This window comes from Podarcis bocagei (assembly GCF_964188305.1).
Source record: "Podarcis bocagei genome assembly, chromosome: 12".
Classification (NCBI taxonomy): Eukaryota; Metazoa; Chordata; class Lepidosauria; order Squamata; family Lacertidae; genus Podarcis; species Podarcis bocagei.
The window spans coordinates 53,335,377-53,355,554 of record NC_138137.1 but is presented as its reverse complement, the minus strand read 5'-3'; the positions used below and the strand labels follow the sequence as shown (position 1 = coordinate 53,355,554).

Here is a 20,178-nt window from a genome sequence, read left to right as displayed (position 1 = left end):
TTCACTCTGTTAAGAAGGGGCTTTCTCCAGAAACCAATGTCGTCCTTTGGGGCACTGATTTAGCAAACATAACGGCTGGTTCTCAACCCAGTGGTGGAGCCTGTCACTTTAGAAGAGGAGTAGGGAACCTCGGGCCCAGGGGCCGCCCTCGGAATATCTCTGCCTGGCCTTCAGTATACCTAAAAGAGCAACTCCACCCCCATCGTTCAGCCCGGACACTGAGATCCAGCTCTGAGGGCCTTCGGGTGGTTCCCTCACTGCAAGAAGTGAAGCTACAGGGAACCAGGCAGAGAGCCTTCTTGGTGGTGGCGCCCGCCCTGTTGAATCCCCTCCCATCAGATGTCAAGGAAATAAATAACTACAGTGGTACCTCGGGTTACATACGCTTCAGGTTACAGACTCCACTAACCCAGAAATAGGTTAAGAACTTTGCTTCAGGATGAGAACAGAAATCGTGCTCCGGCGGTGCGGCAGCAGCAGGAGGCCCCATTAGCTAAAGTGGTGCTTCAGGTTAAGAACAGTTTCAGGTTAAGTACGGACCTCCGGAATGAATTAAGTACTTAACCCGAGGTACCACTGTATCTGACTTTTAGACAACATCTGAAGGTAGCCCTGTATCAGAAGGTTTTTAATGTTTGATGCTTTATCATGTTTTCAATATTCTGTTGGGAGTTGCCCAGAGTAATAAATTACTACTACTACTCTCCTCAGGCCACACACCCTACTTGCCCTGCCTCACACCTTCCTTGAGTGTTTGTGCCTGGCCATAACGTCTCCTTGGACTCTGAAAACTCCTCTTGCTTCCCTGATGGAGGCCACAGAGGGTTGTGTGACTCTGTGTAGAAACTAGTCTTCTGTACAAAGGGAACATTTGCATGTGACGCTCCGCCCATTTTGTTCCTGGCCCCACCCACCACCAGCAGGTGTGTCCCTGCCCCACCCAAAAAAAGATTACGTTGAAGGGAATGAGGATCTCAGGTTACAGCTGGATATAAATGCAATAAACAAATGCATGCTAGTGATAATAATTCTGGAACGAAACAAAAGGATACTGTTGTAATTTCTGCCGCTGGCTCATGGAGTTGCTCTTGGCGATGATCTTGGCCAGGCCTGCCACCCAGTGATTGGCATCGGCTTCAGAGCCAGCTATGAGGTCCAGGTTCTTCCTGTGATCTTTGAAGATGATGGAAAAGCAGCGATCCTCGGGTACATCCTTGCAGTATCTTTCCATCCCTTCCGTCCGGTGGCCTGCCCTGACGTCTTGGATATCCTCGATGGAAACTGCAGGAACAAACAGGTCGCTTTTTTATTATCAAGAGTGAGCTAAGAGCCCAGACTTAACTGCATTTTGCAGAGGAACCAAGCAACAATTTCCAGCACTCTAATTCGCTCTTTTCCCACGGCGTCTTAACCCGAGTACCTGCTTTTTTAAAAGGTTCTAAAGGTAAAGGGTTTTCCCAGTAGCGATGTATGGAAGTGAGAGCTGGACCATAAAGAAGGCTGATTGCCGAAGAATTGATGCTTTTGAATTATGGTGCTGGAGGAGACTCTTGGGAGTCCCATGGACTGCAAGAAGATCAAACCGATCCATTCTGAAGGAAATCAGCCCTGAGTGCTCACTGGAAGGACAGATCCTGAAGCTGAGGCTCCAAGGGAGTGATGGGAAAGACTTCTGGCTGAGGCCGTGAAGAGCTGCTGCCAGTTGGGAGTAGGCAATGTTGGCCTAGGTGGACACTTAGTCTCACCGGATGTAAGGCAGATTCCTACGAAATGTACAAAGAGAGGCCCTTATCCCGCTCCCTCGCCAGCTGCAACATTGGCACGAAATTTGCACATGTAGGCCGGGGGAAAACCCTGCTAGATCAGGCTAATGGCCCACCTAGCATCCTGTTTTTGCATTTTCCAAACAAATGCCCCATTGTTAACTCCCATAGCTGGACATGAGGCATAGGAGCACTCTCCACTCCTGTGGTTTCCAGCATCTGGAATTCAGAGGCTTTGCTGCCTCCGCCATTTTAGCCTTCTCCTCCATGAATTCGTCCAATCCTCTTTTTAAAGACTTCCAAATTGGTGGTCCTCGCTGCCTCCCGAGGCAGCCAGCTCCAGAGCTTAACTGTGCGCTGCACAAAGAAGTACTGTCTTTTATCACCACACCTCTCAGCGGTGAATCCCACGCTTTAGCGAGACGTATGAAGCATTTGTTCACGAGACCAAAGTAACAATGCCCCTCAAAAATCACAGCATGATTTGTAACAGCCGGCTGCAGTGAGGGAGATAAGACTACAGCGCAGACTACAGCGCATTATCTCACTAAACCACAGGCCTACAATGACTCCTAAGATATATGTGGGCAGCTGAGATGAGATAGAAACCGCAAAAGGATCTTTTCTCCACAGGCAACTTGTAAAGCCTAAAGGGAGACCCTTATCAGTCATCCTTCTGTGTGAAAAGATTCAGTGAGGGGAAACCACCAGTTCTGGTGTTCTTCTGACCTCCCTGGATTGGAAAGGGGCTGGCTTCACCCCAGTCAGCCTTTCCCAACCTGGTGCCCTTCAGATGTTTTGGACTACAACTCCCATCAGCCCCAGCCTGATGGGAGTTGTAGTCTGAATCATATGAAGGACACCAAGTTGAGAAAGGCTGGCATATAAGGACAAAGGGAAAATACCCATTGGACCTTTCTGAGGCCATATTCAGCCTCTACATTTAAAGCAGTGTCACACCACTTGGCTTCTCCCAAAGCATCCTGGGAAACGTAGTTTGTGAAGAGTGCTAAAGGTTTCTTGCCCCCTTTCTCTCTAATATATTTTGGATCAGATCTTCTACAGCACATCCAAAAAAAATAGAATCACATGCCCCCCAAATCAACCAAAACCCGGTCCCACTTTTACTGTATGCGGATGATGCGACCTTATTATCACTGAGAAGGATAGGTTTGAATTGTCTTCTACTCTCCATGTTTTCTTACTGTGAAGTTAACAAACTCTCTATAACTTAGGAGAAGACAAAAAAATCTGGTCTTCTCTAAATCCCGGAAACGAGACGCTCCTGTAGCCAATCAGAAGCCGTGTCTTGGTTTTCGAACAGTTCCGGAAGTCAAACAGACTCCCGGAACGCATTCTGTTTGAGAACCAAAGTACGACTGTAATAATGCCTAATAAAGGTTTGGGGAACGAAAGGGTGCTGAAGGGACGGCCCCTATTCCCCTCACAGAGCTACAATTCCCAGAGTTCCCTGGGAAGAGAGGTTCCATGTTTAACCACCTATTTGCCCCTTTTGTGGTTTAAACCACACTGGCACACACCTGCCCCACTTTACAGGGAACAAGTGACCTTCCGATTCACAGGCCTGTCAACCTGGAACTTGCAGGGGCGGGGCTTACTCTGGTAGGTGGAGCCAGAGTGAATGCTGGGCGGAGCCTGAGCCTACGCTAGGTGGAGACAACTAATCCTAGTTTTCTCCCCATCCTCTTCCTCCCTGCTGAGTTCCATAAGGGCAACAGTGAGCCTCAGGAAGAGGAAGCTGACAGCACCTTTCAGCCCCTTAGATTGGTTGCAAGGAAGAAGGTGGGCAGGTGGGGGCTGGCTGGGGTTGGTGGAGCAATGCCTCATTCATCCTACTCAACCAGCCTTTGCTGCAGCCAGCCACCATCCTTGTCCGCTTATAGACATTTATACTGTAGATACTGAGCAGTTCTGTCATGGACTGCCTGAATACGGAGGAACAGTGGGAGGGATCTGCTGGGGAACCCCCAATGAAGAAGGTTCAGAGCCCAGGAATTGGTGGTGGGATGATGATGAGTGGTCAGAGGAAGAAGAGGAAGAGGACAGGAAGGAGGAAGTGTCGGAAGCTGAAGAGGCAACAGGGTTTAGTGAGCGGGGAGAGTCTGGGGCAATGAGAAGTCTAGAATCAGAGGCAGTAGCTGAAGCAGGAGAGAAGGAGGCCAAGAGGATGAAGAGATGAGTTCAGCTGGTGAAGACTCACAAGTGTCTCCTCCTCCTGCTGTGACAAGCTCCACTCTCCCCTGATCTCCCAGAAGAGGCATGAAGAGGGAACAGCAAAGACAGGCACACAGGCACAGTGTCAGATTGCTTGGGGAAAGGAAGAGACATAGCCGGCTGTGGGGAGGCGAGAACCTCTAGTCCCAGCAACTGATCCATGGGGCAAGACCTGCCAAGGATAAGTTCCTGTGCTCATTGGGCCTGGCACTCCACCAAGTCTGTGCAGATCCTCTTCTTGCTAATGAAGAGTTAAGGCTACCTTGCACAGTGTGATTTACTGCTGGCTAACTCCTGTCAATGATATTTCTGTTCTTGCTCCAGCTATTGTGTCCCGTCCCCGCTCTGAATTTGATCCGGCAGTGGAAACATGTCATGGCAGGGTGGCATTTGAAACAGAGAAAGGCTTTGCTAGGCAGGACTGAGTGGCGTTGATAAATGCCAGTGATCAGAAAGCTCAGCAGGCAGACAGGTCCTGCATTCACAGATCACTTGAGCTTGGCATAACATGCTTCCATCAGCAAATGTTTTTTGGGAAACAGGGTTGTCAAGCGCTGAGCGAAGAATGGCTGATGGCTGCTCTCCCAGACACATTTACTTCTGTAAGCAAGGGTTGCACTCTGCAGACTCCCCAAGCAGAAAAACATTTCCCCACAGGAATGAACAAGCAGCCTGTTCAAAGGTTCTCACAAAGTTTTGGGCCAAAGTTCTATCAATGCCAATGTACATGGGAACCCAAGAACCTGTCTGTTGGGTCAGGTAGCCACTTCTTAAAGGTAAAGGTAAAGGGACCCCTGACCATTAGGTCCAGTCGTGACCGACTCTGGGGTTGCGGCGCTCATCTCGCTTTATTGGCCAAAGGAGCTGGCGTACAGCTTCCAGGTCATGTGGCCAGCATGACTAAGCCGCTTCTGGCGAACTGGAGCAGCACACGGAAACGCCGTTTACCTTCCCGCCAGAGCGGTACCTATTTATCTACTTGCACTTTGACGTGCTTTCGAACAGGAGCAGGGACCGAGCAATGGGAGCTCACCCCGTCACGGGGATTCAAATGGCCAGCCTTCTGATCGTCAAGTCCTAGGCTCTGTGGTTTAACCCACAGCGCCACCCTCGTCCCTAGCCACTTCTTACATTCTTACAATTGTTGTGACAGTTGTTCTTTAAAACAATGTAAAACTTAAACAGGGGTTGCATCGATTACAATAAATTTCAGATCTGGGGCAGGCCGTTTGCCTAAAAACAGATTTTATTCTTGCGCGTGAGACGTTACGAACGCCAAATACTTTCCCACCTCCGCAGTCCTGATTTGAAGAGAGCCACTTAACGTCTCTGTTCCCCCGTTAATGGATGTGGCAGCGCTGATAAGAACATGCTAAAAACCAGAATGTCTGTGGGTGTTATTTCAATGGGCAGCCCATCCCCACAATCGCTTTCCCATTCAGAGATATCTGTTAGGTCTGCCACTCCGATGGCAACATGGATAGCTCAAACCTCAGAGCTGTTATCTAGCCCACAAGTTAATCTCTCTCAGCCACTTCCTCAGCAAGCGGACGGAGGAATTGAGAAGCAAACTGGATAAGAGATTTTTCTTTATAAAAAAACAAGTTTTCCTACAAAAGAAACCTTTCATCCACTATGATAGTGACAGTCTGTCGGTGCAGATAAGAAGTCTCCAGAAGGGCACTAGGGGAGAGAAGCTACCTCCTGGGGCTTTGGTTTGACGTACTTTGCCTGGGATGGAGTCTTAGACTTGCCCTGCATTTTTGCCGTGGCCCCTTTTTGTGCAATGACCGCTCCCCGCATAAAACAGGGGGCGCCCTTTGCGTGGACGCGCGCAGCCCCTGGATCTGGAGCGGCCCCAACAGCACAGGCTTGGCTTCGCCTTCCTCCAGGTGGGATACCTGGAGGTCTCCGCCTACCTCAGTCAGTTGTCCAATCCCGCCTGGGGGAAGCGTTGCCAAGGAGACCAGGCCAGGTAGGGGAGGGACTACCTGCCCACACTATAGAGGGAGGATCTTACCTGGGAATCCTCACTTGGCTCCAGAGCTTCTCCCACCCTACCCACCCTCAGTTAATGCCTTATTTGCAGGTTAACTTTTCTTCACAGGTATGCAGGCGCTGCTACGTCAAGGTCGCTGTTAAAGGGCCGGAAAGGAATTCCACTGCATTGGCAGATTTTGCCTTTCCCATAGCTAAATGTCACAACTTTGGCGGTATCAGGCCTTGGGCGGAATCCTTTAGTCTATCTTCCCTCTTTGCAGCGGCGATACCAGGGTTCCCCGTTAAAGGGGTTTCTGAAGGGAGGCTTTGACCGTACGCCGAGAGGTCATCATTGCTCTCCCCTGCGACGGCAGCATAACGGGGGTGGCTATCTCTGCTTGAACATATGTTATCCAGAGCTGGCCCATCCCCTACACACACACTGGATAACCCTGATGTTCCCTAGTTCCCCGGCTGGGGACTAGGAGGGATAAGCACCCAATGCCTGAGCCAAGGTCTACCCACATCTGAAATATAATAAAGTTGTGGCCAATTTAATCCCATAGCACGTTATCGTGAGTCGTTATTCCACATGACGGGGGGGCGCCCAGGGTCTGGGGGACTCCGCCTGTCCATGCAAACGTCGGCAGGGAAGCTACCTTGCAGTGCCACAGGGAAAGGTTGCTGCTGCTCGCTGTCCGCACAGGGCGGGACACCCACACAGCTTTATGTGGTGTACACAAAAGGGTCCAACTTGTCTTTTGCCCAAGTCAGATCTCCCTGCCTGTAACAGACCGCTGGCTATTTCCAGTGCGCCCTTAGCTCTACACACACACTGTGGATTCCTGGGTAGGATAAAAAAAAACAGCAGCCAGACATAATCCATTGTTTTCTCTGCATCTAATGAATTAAACTGGACTGCTGCTCCCGCCAAGCTAGCCAGGACATTCTGCACAGCTTTAATCAGGCTGATTTTGTGCCCAACATTTTCCTTATCCTGTCAAGTGTGAAAATCATTCTTTGGGCGTCCTCCTGCTCTCCAGCACTTCCCGGATGAAAACTTGTACCATCCCAAGGGCAACTTTGCGTTGCTATACCTCCTAGCCTATGACACCCTCACTGCAGACACATAGAGCTGGAAGGGACCATAAGAGGTTTTCTAGCCCAACCCCTCTTGCTCACTGCAGGATCTACAATGCATCCCTGTGCCTAGCATGAATTAGTTCAGTTGAACAAAGCTCACTAAACAAGTTAAAAGAAAAAAGCTGAATGACACCTGACAGTAGTTCCCATAATTGCCAAGTAAACGAAAGGTGAATTAAGTTCATTTGGGGTAGGACATTGAATGTTTTCCAGTTCATCTTCATAGTCATTCTGCCCTCAGCAGGAGACCCAGGTTGTTCGCTTTCGTTTTTTAAAAAAGGAAGTCAATTGGGAATCTATCAAGAAAGTTAACAAGGAAACTGTGGAGGCAATTAAGCAGATATGGAGAATGCAAAAATGGGGAAATGGGTGGAGGAAAGTGATGGGGGAGGAAATTGATTCAGGTCATTTAATTTGCACTTTGCAAAACAGTATGATGACTGAAACCCATCCGTCTGTCAAAATTCGCAGTGCAATGTCACTTTCCAGCCAAGCAATGTGTATACTTGGGGAAAATGTGCCTAAGAATTCATAGGGAAAGGTAAAGGGACCCCTGACCGTTAGGTCCAGTCGTGACTGACTCTGGGGCTGCGGCGCTCATCTCGCTTTATTGGCCGAGGGAGCCGGCGTACAGCTTCCAGGTCATGTGGCCAGCATGACTAAGCTGCTTCTGGTGAACCAGAGCAGCGCACGGAAATGCCGTTTACCTTCCCGCTGGAGCAGTACCTATTTATCTACTTGCACTTTGACGTGCTTTTGAACTGCTAGGTTGGCAGGAGAAGGGACCGAGCAATGGGAGCTCACCCCGTCGCGGGGATTTGAACTGCCGACCTTGTGATCGGCAAGTCCTAGGCTCTGTGGTTTAACCCACAGCGCCACCTGTGTCCCAAGAATTCATAGATTAGTGAAAATAACATACAATATACTATTACACTGGGGGAAATTGCTTTGCAGAAATCTGTTCATTAGGCAAAATTGCATACAAAGATGAATATATTAGCCAAAATTTGCACCAAAATGCTGTTGAGGACTCTGAGCAAAATGAAATCCATCTTTAGTAGGGAGGGGGAAAGCAATGGAGTGTTGTGGAGGTGGGCATGGCTGGCTGCCCCCCCCCCCGAAATAGGAGCACTGGCTTTAAAGGGCCTTTAGGCACATTTTTCTGCAGGCCCCACTTCTATGAATAAAATGTAAAAGGCAAGCATGGGAGCAAAACAGAGAATTTACCAAGGATAGCCAAATAAAGATTGTTCCTGGTAGTTGGAACATATGCATCTGTTTTGCTGAGGCTGCACACATGTGAAACTCACTCGGGTTTCCAAACATGTTGTATATGCCAAGTAATCAAAAAGTTTTTGGGATATACAGTATCTTCTGAGAGCTTTGATGGATCAAGTTAAAGTGAGCTGCAGATATTAAACAAATGCCTTTGAGATGCTTTTACACAATCACGAGACTGGCTCACAGATGAGGAGCCTTAAAACTGAATGGAATAAATCCTTATTATCATTCCCTGCCTGAAACTTTGGAGAGATGCTGGCAGTCAGTGTAGACAACACTGAGAGGAGGAGGAGGAGGAGGAGGAGGAGGAGGAGGAGGAGGAGGAGGAGGAGGAGGAGGAGGAGGAAGAAGAAGAAGAAGAAGAAGAAGAAGAAGAAGAAGAAGAAGAAGAAGAAGAAGAAGAAGAATTTTATTATGTGCACCTTGCCCATCTGACTGGTTTGCCCCAGCTACTCTGGGTGGCTTCCAGCATATATAAAAACATAATAAAACATTAAACATTGAAAAAACAACAACTTCCCTATACAGGGATAGATGGATCATTCGTTTGATGCAATATAAGGCAGCTTCCTATGCGATCTTGCCCAGAAAGCCGTGGGAACTAGAAGCTTGAAATACAGAACTATTTTGAAGAGGGAGGAAAAAAACCTTTCTTTTGAAGAAAAGGAGAGCTGGAATCCTTACACTTTGACTGTGAATCACGATTTATTTTTAGACTAAGAAAGCTGCATTTGCATTGTAACATTATGAGGGAATTTGCTTCTCAGGAAGCCCTCCCCTGCCTTGGTGCACCTAACTTTGGCCGGGGCTTCGAAACCGCCAACAAACAGAAACAATTCCAAGCACAAGCAATTCCACAGAATACTTGAAAATCCAGTTTAGGTCGGACTCAAGAAAGCCTTTCATGTACTGTATGTGTCAGATTCCTGTTTCTTGCAACAGAAGATATATTAAGGTTGGTTTCCTTTCCAAAGTCCCACACATACACACACACACCCTTATTTGCTTTTAGCAGCTAGATGTTATCTAGGACTTTGTTTTCGCTTCAAGGCTGGGCGCTAAATGAGCAGAGGGAACTGGGTGTTAACTGGAAAGTTAGCCAAGACTCTGCTGATATTTCTTAAGATGCAGGGCACTTCTGTGTGGCAGTTCGTCGTGGGCTCAGGGCTGCTCCAGACAGGTGTCATTTTGCAGGTGTATTGGGCATTGTGTCACTAATGAAATACAGTGGTACCTCGGGTTACGTATGGTTCAGGTTACAGACTCCGCTAACCCAGAAATAGTGCTTCAGGTTAAGAACTTTGCTTCAGGGTGAGAACTGAAATCAGGCTCCGGTGACGCAGTGGCAGCAGGAGGCCCCATTAGTTAAAGTGGTGCTTCAGGTTAAGAACAGTTTCAGGTTAAGTACGGACCGCTGGAACGAATTAAGTACTTAACCCGAGGTACCACTGTACGTGCGCATTCATAATGGGTTTATACTGGACTGTCCCCACATTAACCTGCTTTATTAGTTGTTCGGCAATGCTTCCCAAATGTTACTGCATCGTTGCCATAACAGGGCACTCTTGCACTAGGTTAGGTCAAGGTCAAGGACCTCTGGACGGTTAAATCCAGTCAAAGGCGACTATGGGGTTGCGGTGCTCATCTCGCTTTCAGGCTGAGGAAGCCGGCGTTTGTCCACAGACAGCTTTCTGGGTAGGTAGCCAGCATGACTAAACCACTTCCGGCGCAACAGAACACCATGACGGAAACCAGAGCTCTCGGAAACACTGTTTACCTTCCCTCCGCAGTGGTACCTATTTATCTACTTGCACTGGTATGCTTTCGAACTGCTAGGTTGGCAGGAGCAGGGACCGAGCAACGGGAGCTCACCTCGTCATGGGGATTCGAACCACCAACCTTCTGATCAGCAAGCCCAAGAGGCTCAGTGGTTTAGACCACAGCGCCACCTGCACCCCAACTCTTGCACTGCAGTGCAATGAAAACAGCAAACCCCCACATCCCGAAAACAGCAGGAAGCTCTAGGACGTGCACTGGTTGGAAACCAAGCAGTGTGACCACCCCGAAACGGTATTGAAAGAGGGATTACAAATAACTGCTCCGTCAAGAGCAAAAATCACACAGTAAATGCACAGTAAAGGTAAAGGGACCCCTGACCATTAGGTCCAGTCGTGGCTGACTCTGGGGTTGCGGCACTCATCTTGCTTTAATGGCCGAGGGAGCCGGCGTACAGCTTCTGGGTCATGTGGCCAGCATGACTAAGCCGCTTCTAGCGAACCAGACCAGCACACAGAAACGCAGTTTACCTTCCTACCGGAGCTGTACCTATTTATCTACTTGCAGTTGACGGGCTTTCGAACTGCTAGGTTGGCAGGAGCAGGGACCGAGCAACGGGAGCTCACCCCGTCACAGGGATTCGAAGCACCGACCTTCCGATTGGCAAGTCCTAGGCTCTATGATTTAACCCACAGTGCCACCCGCATCCCTAAATGCACAGTAAAGAGGATATATTATCCATATGTGGGTATCCGTATGTCTTGAGAGACAATGGAGTGCGCCTCTGGGGGTGAAGCAAAACCGCTGTGTTTGCAGCACCAAAGTGACCTCCCCAGGGCAGAAGTCTGGGCAGCGTGTATGGAGGTCCTGGGCTGCCCAGATAACAAGAGCCCCCTCTTGGCCTGGCTGATGTGGTCCAAAGGAAAGCAGAGCAATACGTTTGGCACCAGCTTGGCTGCAGGAGTTGCCAGAAGGAGGTGTACAAGGCACCATCCAACTGCCTTAGGGACTCCACTCTGGATTTGTGCAGGGTTTACGCTTTAGCTTTAGATATCCTGCAAGGCAGCAGCTGCACATCTAAACTAGCAAGTGCAAATTAGAGGCACATATGTGCCTGATTTCGTCCTCTCTTTTTTGGTGTATGGCGTAGTCAGCTGCCAGCCTGGCACTGTGGGAAATTAAAATGGTAGCTGGACTCACAGCCAAACACTGCTGCTTGGGGTGATGTAACAGTGCAGCCCAAGGGGATCTACTGACAGAGGAGGGGGCTTACCTGAGTTCTTTTCACCTAAGACCCAAATCCCCACCCACCCAGGAACCACCCCCTAACTACGTTTTGTTCATAGGTGGAACACACTGCATTAAAGATGGACGCAGACTTACAGAGCTGCGATTCAGGGGACCTCAGCATCTTCTTGGACTCCTGCCAGATGGTCTTGCAGTCTTCCTGGAGTTTGTAGAACCTCTCTCTCCTCCAGGAGTTGGACTTGACCTTCAGCAGGTGGCCTCCACGCAGGAGAAACTTGAGGTCCTTGTCATCTTGCAGACCTAGGGGGCACCAGAAAGGTAGGATAATTAGTGGGAAGGGCCATAGCTCAGTGGTACAGCACCTGCGTTGCACTCAGGAGGTCCTGGGTTCAATACCCAGCATCTCCAGGAAGGGGTCGGAGTGCCCCCTGTCTGAAACCCTACAGAGCCATTGCCAGTTGATGTAGACAACAAGGAGCTAGATGGCGCTTGGTAAAAGGCAGCATCCAATGTTCTCGTTGCACAAGACTCTTTTGGACCATTGTATGCACATAATCCCTGAGAAGACTCCCTAGAAAAGACCCTGATGTTGAGAAAGATGGAGGGCACAAGGAGAAGGGGACGGCAGAGGACAAGATGGTTGGACAGAGTTCTCGAAGCTACCAGCAGGAGTTTGACCAAACTGCGGGAGGCAGTGGAAGACAGGAGTGCCTGGCGTGCTCTGGTCCATGGGGTCACGAAGAGTTGGACGCGACTAAACGACTAAACAACAACAACATGCACATAATCCCTGATGCTACTGGCCTTTAGCTGTCCTTGAGGCACCCGTAAGAACCTAAGCAGGCATTCTGGTGGATCTGACCCAGCATCCTGAATCTCACGGTGCCCAGGCACTGATGGGAATCCCATGACAAGTGTCCAGGGGTAGAACATCTGGAATCATTACAAAGCTATCCTCATGACTAGCAGCCACGGCTAGTGGACAATTAGTACAGTGGTAGCAATTCCGGGGTGTTGACTACCATATTTGGCCTAAAGCAAAAAGGCTATTCCAGGGTGCCATTTAGAGATCACAAAATCATAAGAGCTGGAAGGCACCACTAGGGTCATCTAGTCCAACCCCCTGCAACGCAGGAAACTTTTGTCCAACCTTGAACCAGAGTTAGGAATCTCATGCTCTACTGAGTTTTCTTGGTTGATGATGGATGGGAGGTCTCCCTCACTCCCCACCCAGAGATTTTATACCAGGGGTCAGCAACGATTAGGCCGTATCTGGCCCACGGGCCTTAGGTTGCCTACCCCTGTTTTATACCATGGGTAGGCAAACTAAGGCCCGGGGGCCGGACCTGGCTCAATCGCCTTCTCAATCCAGCCCGCGGACGGTCCAGGAATCAGCGTGTTTCTACATGAGTAGAATGTGTCCTTTTATTTAAAATGTACCTCTGGGTTATTTGTGGGGCATAGGAATTCGTTCATTCCCCCCCAAAAAAAAATATAGTCTGCCCCCCCACAAGGTCTGAGGGACAGTGGACCGGCCCCCTGCTGAAAAGGTTTGCTGACCCCTGTTTTATACCATACTTGATGGCTTATTCCTTGCATTCACCCCCACCGATGACTGACTCTCGGATTCCACATGTCAAGTGACTATTGTTTTGAATAATTAAATGGGACTGAGTGCTAGATATGCCTGCCAAAGAAACAGACACCCTCCCAATTTGTGTTTTGTTTTTAAGAGTGACTCTTTGACCTGTGCTGATAACATTCCAATTTACTCTCCAAGATCAGGTAGAAGAAACCAGCTTGGAATCTATAAGGGAGAAGCGAGGAGAACCAGCCAGTGAGATGTAGTGGCTGGAGTGTCGAAATAATAAAATAATAATAATAATAATAATAATAATAATAATAATAATAATAATAATGTGTTGGGGGGGAGCTCAACAACTTTTGGGTTTTCCTTAAAGAAGCTCAACAATTTGGAGGGTTTCCTTTAAAAAACTCAACAATTTTGGGGTTGGATATAACTGCCAGACTAAATAAATCTGTGTTGTTCCAGATGTTGTTGGACTACAACTCCCATCATCCCTGGCCATTGGGGCTGATGGCAACTGGAGTCCAACCACACCTGGGGAGCCTTGAGATTCCCACACCTGTACCTGATGAAGTGGAATGCCCTGTCATGTGATGCGTCCATTACTAAACCCCTTCTCGTCACACAGTATGGTGATGTGGTTTCGCATCACTGTGACACAGAGAAGGAGCAGGTAGATCATTCCTGTAATGCACACAGAAGGAATTCAGACCATCTGCCAAACGCAACAGGAATTTGCCTCTGCGCCCAACCTCCTCTTATTGCAATTTAAATGGCGCTTTCTCAGAGTTAGGCTGCTGCTAAGACAGCAGTGCCTGCATGTGTCACTCAGGGCACGTGAAGAGCTATAATTACAGCTGGTACATCTTCTGTGATGCAAGATGAGCAAAACAGGCATGGCAGAAACCAGCGTGACTATGGCCACATTTGCACCTTACGTTGGAAACAGCATGTACTGCTTTGAACCATAGTGTCTTCCCACAAAGGATCCTGGGAACCTGCCCAGAGTCGTTTTGGGACCCCTATTCTCCTCGCAAAGCTGAAATTCCCAAATGACCCTGGAAAGAGGGATTGGTCCGTGCAAGGAATTTTCAGGGACTGGTCAAAGCCCACCTAGTCTAGCGCCCTATTCCCCTCAGTGTTCAACCAGCTGCCCATTATGAGAAGCCCAACTAGAGGAGCTGAGTGCAGCAGCCCACTCCCCACTTGCAATTCCCATCGATTGGCATCAATTCCCAGCAACCGGCTGCCAGGAGTGCGTGCAGGAACCAGGCCCTGTGACAGGTAGGACCTCGCAGGACTGAGGCCTTCCTAAGTTTGGCCCGGAAAGGCAAGGCACGACCGCACAGATGAGGCTTGACAGAAGACTTGTAACACCTGGTGTCAAAGGCCAGGAGGGGTATATAAGACTAGCATTCCTCTGGGTCTTTGTCACAGCAACACACTACCCACCTAGCTGTGCTTTGTCTTCCTGACTCCTGGTATCCTGACTCTTGGACCCTTGGCTTCCTGACTCCTGGTTTCCTGACCCTCGGACTCTTGGCTTCCTGACTCCTGGTTTCCTGATTCGTGGACTCTTGGCTTCCTGGCCCCTGGACTGCTGATTCCTGCTTCCTGACCTCTACCCCGGTCCCGACGTACAGTGGTACCTCGGGTTACAGACGCTTAAGGTTACAGACGCTTCAGGTTACAGACTCCGCTAACCCAGAAATAGTACCTCGGGTTAAGAACTTTGCTTCAGGATGAGAACAGAAATTGCATGGCGGCAGCGGGAGGCCCCATTAGCTAAAGTGGTACCTCAGGTTAAGAACAGTTTCAGGTTAAGAACTGACCTCCAGAACGAATTAAGTTCTTAACCCGAGGTACCACTGTACCAAGCCAGGACTCCGACTGCCTGTAACCCGGACCGTGACACCGGCACTTGGGGCTAGACTCCACTCAACATGGAGGTTCTACTGAGCCATCATCGCTAGTAGACCCTGATGCAATTCCCTTCTGTGAATCCAGCCTTTGTCAACCTGGTGCCCTCCAGCCAATAACTCCCACCAAACAGGAAAAGTAACACAGGCAGGCATTTGGACGCCAGTGATGTTATGTGCGTGCGTGAGAAGCAATTATCCCACAACACTCACCCACCTGAAAGTGCCCTTATTTGCACGCAAATTGTCCTTCCTATAACTGAAGTCGCTGGATCCCGGGTCAAAACTAAATCGGTGAACTGGACTTTCAGTTTCTGTCTAGCTATGCACGCAGGCTAACCCCAAGTTCTGCTTTCCTTTCCATCTCTGCTTATATGTTTCTTATAAACTACAACACAGTAGCCCCTGCTCTCTCTTCCATATGGTGACTTTTCAAATACAGTGGTACCTCAGGTTAAGTACTTAATTTGTTCCGGAGGTCCATTCTTAACCTGAAACTGTTCTTAGCCTGAAGCACCACTTTAGCTAATGGGGACCTCCTGGCGCCGCCGGAGCACAATTTCTGTTCTCATCCTGAAGCAAAGTTCTTAACCCGAGGTAATATTTCTGGGTTAGCGGAGTCTGTGACCTGAAGCGTATGTAACCTGAAGCGTATGTAACCCGAGGTAGCACTGTAACTTCACCCCGCGGCCGGTTTAAACAGAGAGAGCCTTGTGAAGCAAAGAAATTGACCCAGTTTGCACAGAATGCAAACCATGGTTTGTTGACCCTAACTATGGTTTGTCTGACCGTGCAAACCTAGCCCGGGCGATTAACCATAAGGGCTGCTGGGAATCCCAGCAGACAGATAAGTAGCAAGTCAGGGAGAAGTCCAAACCAGAGCCAATGAAGTGCTCTCGGTTCCCAGCAGGAAAGGACTGGGGGAAATGTGTTCTCCAGGCAGTTTTGGAACAGTATCACAAATATCCTTCCAGCTCCCTGCTCTAAGAGGGGAAAGGTGAAAAGAGAAAGAAAAATGGCCGAGTGAGAAGATCACAGCAACCAAAACCACAAAATAATAATAATAATAATCAATGGAGAGGGGGAAGCATGTGTTCACTGTATGGACAGTCCCTGCGCCATGCAACTCACAAGCTGCTGCGTCACTATTGCCATAATAATAATAATAATAATAATAATAATAATAATAATAATAATAATTTATTTATACCCCACCCATCTGGCTGGGTTTCCCAGGCCACCCTAGGCAACTTCCAACAAAAGAGTAAAAATATATTAAAACATCAGTCATTAAAAACTTCCCTATACAGTGGTACCTCGAGTTAAGTAAATTCATTCTGGAGGTCTGTTCTTAACCTGAAACTGTTCTTAACCTGAAGTACAACTTTAGCTAATGGGGCCTCCTGCTGCTGTTGCGCTGCCAGAGCCCGATTTCTGTTCTCATCCTGAAGCAAAGTCCTTAACCCGAGGTACTATTTCTGGGTTAGCGGAGTCTGTAACCTGAAGCGTATGTTACCCAAGGTACCACTGTACAGGGCTGCCTTCAGATGTCTTCTAAAAGTCAGATAGTTGTTTATTTCCTTGACATCTGATGGGAGGGCGTTCCACAGAGTGGGTGCCACCACCGAGAAGGCCCTCTGCCTGGTTCCCTGTAACCTCACTTCTCGCAGGGAGGGAACCACCAGAAGGCCCTCAGAGCTGGACCTCAGTGTCCGGGCTGGACAATGAGGATGGAGACGCTCCTTCAGATACACTGGCCAGACTGCTATTAGCATGCGTGACAATCTCTGTTCTCTGTGTGCCGGTCTTTCTGCAGTCAAAATGGCACAATACACAAACCTTTTGCTTTGCGGAAGTTCAAAACAAAACTTTAGGAAGAGACTGCATCCCTTAGGCTGCAGGTGGTGAAATCAGACATCTGAATGACTCAGCCAAGACACCTGTTCAGAACACCCACTACCTCACCTGGGTCAGATGAAAAAGACAGGTAGAGCTGGGTGTCATCTGCATAGCAATGACAAAGCAGCCCAAACTTGCAGGTGTTAAGTAGCTTGGAGAAGAGGACAGATCCCGTCATACTGAGAGGAATAAATTCCCCAGCACTCCTTCTGCAACTGAGCCGTCAAACAGGAGCAGAAACACTGGATCAGCCAGCCATTTATTCATTTTTTAAAATGCACTGACCACCCTCCATTCAAAAAGGATACAAAGAAATTTAAAATTGCAAGTTGTTCAAATTTGTTTTAATATTGTGCTTTAATATTAATGGTTATTGTTGCAACCCACACTGAGACCTTAGGGTGAAGGGTGGGTCATACATTTTAATAACAATAATATATTGTCATTAAAATAACATAAACAGAGGTTACAACAAACAGCACTGATGAGATGCTACTATAAACTATGTAGCAAACTGCACCAAACTCTATCAACTATTGGTGATAGGTATCTTGTTATTAATGGGACCCCTGCTGCTGATAACCCATTTTTATTTTTATTTTATTAAACAAAATTAAGCAAAGATAAAAGAGCATAAAGAAATGCTATTTCTGCAGGTTGGAAGCAGCATAAGGTTGGGCATAATAATAATAATAATAATAATAATAATAATAATAACAACAACAACAACAATTTATTATCATTGAACTTGTTGTTCCTAAACAATCCATGCCTTTGAGACAGTTGACAAGATCCTTGGCTTTTTGATTAATCAGTAACGTAAACTTTGGCTCTATTCTGCTGTAAATATCCTTCATAAATAAATAAGCAAAGCGTAGAGGAATGAAACCATACCCTCCCAGCATTCCTCTGATGAAAAATAGGGACAGCCTATTCAATAATAATAATAATAATAATAATAATAATAATAATAATAATAAATATCCCACCCATCTGACTGAGCTGCCCAAGCCATGCTGGGCGGCTTCCAACATATATAAAAACATATTATTGAACATTAAAAGAACCTTCCCTATTCAGGATTGCCTGCAAACGGCTCGGCGGTCACATAATTCCATGCCCTCCAACATTTCTCCTGTGAAAATAGGGACTTCCTAAGTAAAAGCAGGACATTCTGGGATCAGATCATAAACCGGGACGGCTTCTGTAAATCAGGGACAGTCTCTGGAAAATAGGGATATTTGGAAGGTCTGGTGAAGCCATACACCCAGCTCAAAACATCATAATCTAAAACAGAGCTGGGTACACTTCATGCTTATGGGATCTCCTGCAACGATGGTGGAGTTTTTGCTAGATTCCCCATCCATTGCCTATTGCAAACAACCAGGCGTTTGTTCCGATCAACAGAAAGGAATGCCACTCATACAGAGAACCCCACTCCTGGTTTCCCTGCCAGCACTATTTATTTCAGCAATATAATTGAGGGCAAGAGGAGTCATATTGTTGCTTCAGTTGTTAAACAATTGGGTATCAGGTTGCTTCCAGGTGGCCTGTCTGCCTAGTATTCATCCTCCTCTGCTTGCACAAAGCATATGGGGAAGTCAGATGACATCACCTATTACTGAGCATTCATCCTGGTTTGTTTGCAGGGAGGTTATACAATAGATGTGCCAAGGAAGCGTTATCCCACTTTTTCTAGTGCACTTTCCCATAGCTTTCCTTACCACAATAAGTCCCAATTTGGGGATGGGAAATGGGTTTGTTGCGGATGATTTCCTCCTACCAAAGAACAACCATCTGTAAGCACCCCAGAAATCATTGCTGATTCCTGAAGAAGAAGAAGAGGAGTTTGGATTTGATATCCCGCTTTATCACTACCCGAAGGAGTCTCAAAGCTGCTAACATTCTCCTTTCCCTTCCTCCCCCACAACAAACACTCTGTGAGGTGAGTGAGGCTGAGAGACTTCAGAAAAGTGTGACTGGCCCAAGGTCACCCAGCAGTTGCATGTGGAGGAGCGGGGAAGCGAACCCGGTTCACCAGATTACAAGTCCACCGCTCTTAACCACTACACCACACTGCAAATCACCCAGAGATCTACCTTCTTTCCACCCCAATCAAAAATGTCTGGGCAAAGAGAGGAATATACGGGTGAGGAATACAGTGTCAGAACCAGACCTAACCCTTTCGGAGAGCATTTCTCACGGCGCCACTACCAAGGCAGCTCCCACTTCTCCAGAAGATGAAACATGGAGAATGGTCTCTTTATATCTAATCTCAAAGGGAAATTCAGGACAACACCGTTATCAATAGCAGCAACAACAGTTAAGTCATTGGAATCGAGGAGGGATCTATTTTAAATGGATTTATACACAGAATTTGGTGGTGGTTCCAACCCAATTGAGCTTTGCTTGTATCTGACGTCTCTTATATTGTCTGATGTCTGAGTCATTCATGCATATAAGTCCAGCTAATAATAATACGCAAAAGAAATCAAGTCCCATGCTGTAACATATTTCCACAGCATAGATTTATAAAATAATGCATATGTTTTTTAATATATTTGTTGATGAATACATCTATTTATGTGATGGTTACTTTAGGAAACCTGGGATGCACAGGGCAAAGTCTATACATAAAATAATGCAGGCATAGGCAAGCTTGGCCCTCCAGATGCTTTGGGACTAAAACTCCCATGATCCCTAGCTAACAGGACCAGTGGTCAGGGATGATGGGAGTTGTAGTCCCAAAACATCTGGAGGGCCGAGTTTGCCTATTCCTGAAATAATGCATATAATTTGCTAGATTTTTTTGCATTTTCAGTAGAACCAGAGAGTGGTGGCGGGGGGAACCTTGATTCTCACTTTGAGACTAAGGAGCAAGGCACGGAATTAGGGAGGGAAATATGTGCAAATAAGCTCAACATTGAGATTTTCAATAAATCCCATCCCTAGACAAGAGGTTTACCAAAATCAGCAGAGTCACACTGGCTCTCCTCTTTCAAGCCAGCAATGTGAGGAGATGTACATGTGTGGGCTCAGCTCAAAACCCAGACTCCATTTTGGAAACTAATTTTGTATTTTGTAATGTAGAAGTATTTTCACCTGCATATGACTTTGATGTATTTGCTGCCTGCATTGAAATGTAAGTAAACCTTTTAAGTTTATCTTAAAAACAAAACAAAGTCACACTACTCCTAACTCTCTCCCAGAAAAAAGTCCTCAGCCAGAGCAACCAAAGCAGTTTTAGTTCCCAAAATGGACCGAAAGCGTCTACATCACAGAAGTCAGCCAGGGATGTGTGGAGGTGAACTATCACCACACACTTGAGAGCACTTGCCAAAACGCA

The 20,178-nt window shown here is 47.5% G+C and overlaps 1 protein-coding gene across 2 annotated transcripts in view; it reads right to left on the bottom strand.

Annotated features, from left to right (window-relative positions):
- PLCD1 (phospholipase C delta 1) overlaps positions 1-20,178 on the bottom strand; it is a 60,852-nt gene that overhangs the window by 19,072 nt on the left and 21,602 nt on the right. For both annotated transcript variants that reach the window (XM_081163608.1, XM_081163607.1), the window contains exons 2-3: positions 11,562-11,726; positions 1,053-1,281 (exon numbers count right to left, since the gene is read on the bottom strand). In XM_081163608.1, coding sequence (XP_081019734.1) covers positions 1,053-1,281; positions 11,562-11,726 — 394 coding nt within the window. The remainder of the gene's footprint in view (positions 1-1,052; positions 1,282-11,561; positions 11,727-20,178) is intronic.